Source organism: Triticum aestivum, chromosome 2B (genome assembly GCF_018294505.1).
Source record: "Triticum aestivum cultivar Chinese Spring chromosome 2B, IWGSC CS RefSeq v2.1, whole genome shotgun sequence".
Lineage (NCBI taxonomy): Eukaryota > Viridiplantae > Streptophyta > Magnoliopsida > Poales > Poaceae > Triticum > Triticum aestivum.
In genome coordinates, this window is record NC_057798.1 from 64,252,879 (window position 1) to 64,256,963 (window position 4,085).

Genomic DNA, 4,085 nt, shown 5'->3' on the forward strand with positions numbered 1-4,085 from the left:
GGGGTATCATAAAGTGTGCTAACACGTGTAAAATTGATATAAAGGTAAACATAAATGTTGTTGTCATCGGTGTTGGTGAAAAGCGGGTGCACATTAGAAAGTGGTACATAACCCTGCACATGACATTATGCATGGGAAGGTCGTGTGCACATGACGAATAATGTGGCACATTGATGTTTTCATTATTATGTTCAATTGCCTTTGGATTGGAGCTCAGACTTAGTCTTATGTTAGTAGGGAAACACTAGAAGTATGACGATTAGCTCGAGTCAAAGTTAGGCAACCTCTCAAAAGTTCCCCAAGTTCCCCTTCTCTCGTTGATCCGAGACTTGAGGCCTGTTCGGAGGTCTCTTTGCTCCACGACTATGCTCCCATAGCAAGTGGAGCTGCAATTGAAAATAACTGAGCGGAGAAACAGATGCTCCGTAGATCCTCGTATTTTTCGGTGCTGGTGGATTGCCGAATAGGTACTTAATTACAAGCACAGTATACATCAGAGACAATGCAATGCACATCAAAAACTTTGATATATGTCGATGGTGTTTATAATAGTTATAAAATCATGCAAACACCTTATATTTTTGTCCGATGATATTGTCCGTCCATAGTAGTAGTACTAAGTACTAACTTGTGCATACTACAATAAGTGTCGAAAGAAAGTGCTAGCTAGCTAGGCCCGTGCATACGATACGGCTAGTCGGAGGTGTCGGCGGCGGGGTGGACGCAGGTGGCCTTGGCGACGGAGAGCTTGTATTGGAACGAGTTGGCGTACTCGAAGGAGATGGTGTCGTCAGCCAAGAGCGGCTTGCCGTCGTTGACGAGGCAGTCGTCGGGCGCCACCCGGCGGAACTTGCTGGGGTCGACGAGGGTGACGGAGCTGAACCAGCCGCAGCGCACGCGGATGCCAGAGATGGCGCACGCTTCGCGGCCTGCGCCGGAGCAGCGGTTGATTATGTCCACCGTGTAGGACGGGACCCCGCTGGGCAGCGTCGTCCCCGGGCCCTGCTCGATGGCGATGTCGTCCGCGCCGGCGCAGCCGAGGCTCACGCGGTGCGGCACGTCTGCGCCCACGCCTGCATTGCAGAGAAAAGAGACAAGGCTGAGCATAACTGAAACTGGTAAGAAGAAGACGGATGCTTTTTCTTTGCATGAAACATGGATGCGAATTACCTGCAGGGCGGAGCACCTTGCGGGGAAGGACGGCGGTTGGCGGAGGAGCCGCCGATGCGAGCAGCGAAGAATTGAGAGACGAGCTACCTGCGTCGGCCACGGAGGCGGATGCGATGGAGACGGAGCCGACTGCGGCGAGCAGTACGACAAGAGCGCACAGCGGCCAGAAAGACGCCATCATCTCTGCCTGACGTTTAAGATGAACAGTCGAGAGAAGTATGAAATCCTCGTCAGAATAATCCGTCTTATATAGGTGGGTCGTCTGCTCAACTTGGAAACTAATCAGCTAGTAAAAAAAGGCAGTAATCTTGATTTTTACATGGAAAGAACTGATCGTAGTTAGGCAGGTGCTCGTTGACATGCTCGACTCCTTCCATAGCGAACTGGGCCGTTCCGAAACATATATCCCAGCACCGGCACCCGTTTTGGGAGGTTCCCTCGGTTTTTCAGGATGAGTTTTTCTTGTTTTCGTGTTCCATCGTTTTTTGTTTTGTTCTGTCAGTTTTTCCTTTTTTTTTATTTTTCACTAGAAAAAGAGCCCGTGCGTTGCAACGGTAGAAAAAACACAACACACACTCTTAACCCAACAATCATCACTCAAGATCACAAATAGGTCAATCTCCTTTATTTTAGCGAGGCATCATATTTGTGTTGCGGCTTATCCTCCTTCTCACCCTCGTCGGCGGTGGACTCAGTGTTCACAAAAACCAAAACATATTTGAATGTGGTTAATCCTAAGGCGTCGCTCTCTCCCTCTCTCCTCCCTCTCCCTCTCCCTCTCTCGCTTTCTCTCACCCTCACCATAATAATCTGTTGTTTTCTCCTGCGACGTTTTCAGAGGTATGCATGTGTAATTATCGATATTTTATTTTTCCTATATGGTTATAGTGGGTGTTTATGTGCAATCGCCGCGGGTACGAAAGAAAAACGGATCGTGCGCAATAGATTATAAGTTTGCTTTCAAATAATATTTAAAAAACAATCAACGGGTAAAATTAACATAATATTCAGATTTGACACATTTTCTAATCAAATTGCATATATAACATCTTAAAATCGGAGTTACGGTTTAAAAGATATGGATAATTTAGAAAATTATTTGTTTGACTTTAATATCTTCTAAAATAATATTTAAAAATACTGTACATGTTAAAATAATTGTATATTCATATTCTACATATTTTTCAAATCAAATTTCATACATAACATGTTTAAATCGAAGTTACGGTCTAAAAGATATGTACGATTTAGAAAATCATTTGTTTGAGTTAAATATGACCCGTAGAGGAATTACCTAAAAGGTCAGGGGCGTTTTCAAAAGAATGTACAATAACGGTTCGGGTGACTTAAGTCCAGACTATTGGTTGATTACAAGAAAATATAGGGGCTTTTTTTATAAAATGGTAAAATAACGGTTTGGGTGACTTAAGACCAGACTGCGGGTTGATTTGAAAAAAACACAGGGGCTTTTTTGCAAAACGGTGCGACGGACGACCAGAAACCCAACTTTCTTTATTATTAGGTAGAGATTTGCCGCTTTTTAAATTTTAATTTTCATGATTTTTTCCTAAATTTTGTGAACCTTTTTTGAAAATTATGAACAATTTTCAAATTCATGATCTTTTTTCTATTTTGTGAAGTTTTTCACATTTTTAAACTAAAAATCATTACTTTTTTCCAGATGCATGAACATTTTTTAAATTCGTACACATTTTAAACAAGCGTCGGATAGTTCCCCATTTGGCCTTCTCCATAACCACACTCCCCAAATCTCAACATCCAAATTCATGCAAATCCACGCACGACGATCATACAATGCAAATTCATCATACTGATGCAAAGATTGTATAGCCCAAATAAGTTTAGTACATGCCAAAATGAAATTCAATAGTTCATGATAAGCAATACATGAATGAATCAATGACTTCACTCCTCGCGGTTATTGATCCTCTTTGAAAGAACATGCAGTGCCCCCATGTTTGGTTTTGGTAATTGATGACAATCTCTATGGACTAATGGTTGCCTTGAGTTTTTTTTGAAGGATTTGTCCATATGCTTTTCTTGGAGTCCATTTGTTGGTTTTAAGGAGAGTTTGTGATGACCAAGGTGCCATTCAAGGAATTACCTAAAGATTGGTCATGTGAGAGGTTGATCAAGACTAAGTAAAAGAGTGAATCAAGTTGATCAACACACAAAGCGTAGAAGATGTACCGAGAGGGATCAAGCGATCCCATGGTATGGTAAGCATTGTCAATTACGCTTTGTGTACTAACCCATGATCTTCGTGAGAGTTCTTTGTGGGGTTAGTTTGTGGTGTGCAAGTTCAAGTGAAGCATCATGAAGAGATCAAATGCTTGAAGCTTGCCGTCCATTGTGGTGACAATGGACTTGTGAAGATGTGTGGAAGAGTGGCTCACCCATAGTGGAGTATGGGGGAGCAATCAACTAGTCTTCATCGAAACAACACAATCAAGAAAGGTGGTCCAACTTGAGGGAGTCAAGATCGTCATCATCTAGCTCAAGTGGACCATGTGCAAGGCAAAGGTTTGCCCTTAATAGGTTTTCCTTTCTACCGGTCTCATGATGATAGTTGGGAGACCGGGTTTTAGGTTCGATTGTTGTACTATCAAGGGGGGCTCTCGATGAGTTACTTGATCGTATCATTCGTAGAGAGCTCAAAACATTGCATCCTTGCGTCATCTTTCAATCTCTCCCTTTTTGATAATTGATGACAACATATATATCAAAGCTTCGATAAATGATAATAAGATTGAAGAACATTGTCGCTTTGAGAAGTATGTGAAAAGTAAGAGCTCCCCCTAAATTTGTGCATTATTTAGAATTTGCTTTGGACTGCAAATGCACAATGAGTTAGGATCATGGGTCACTCTTCCATGTTACATACATCTTGGTGG

At 42.4% G+C, this 4,085-nt stretch overlaps 1 protein-coding gene across 1 annotated transcript; it reads right to left on the bottom strand.

Moving 5' to 3' along the window:
• Positions 1-503: 503 nt before the first annotated feature.
• Positions 504-1,369, bottom strand: LOC123040464 (TPD1 protein homolog 1A-like). Its single transcript, XM_044463299.1, has 2 exons — positions 1,171-1,369; positions 504-1,073 (listed from the first exon to the last, which is right to left on the bottom strand). Exons 1-2 carry the CDS (start codon positions 1,349-1,351, stop codon positions 694-696), a joined length of 561 nt encoding a protein of 186 aa, XP_044319234.1. The 5' UTR covers positions 1,352-1,369; the 3' UTR covers positions 504-693.
• Positions 1,370-4,085: the final 2,716 nt, after the last annotated feature.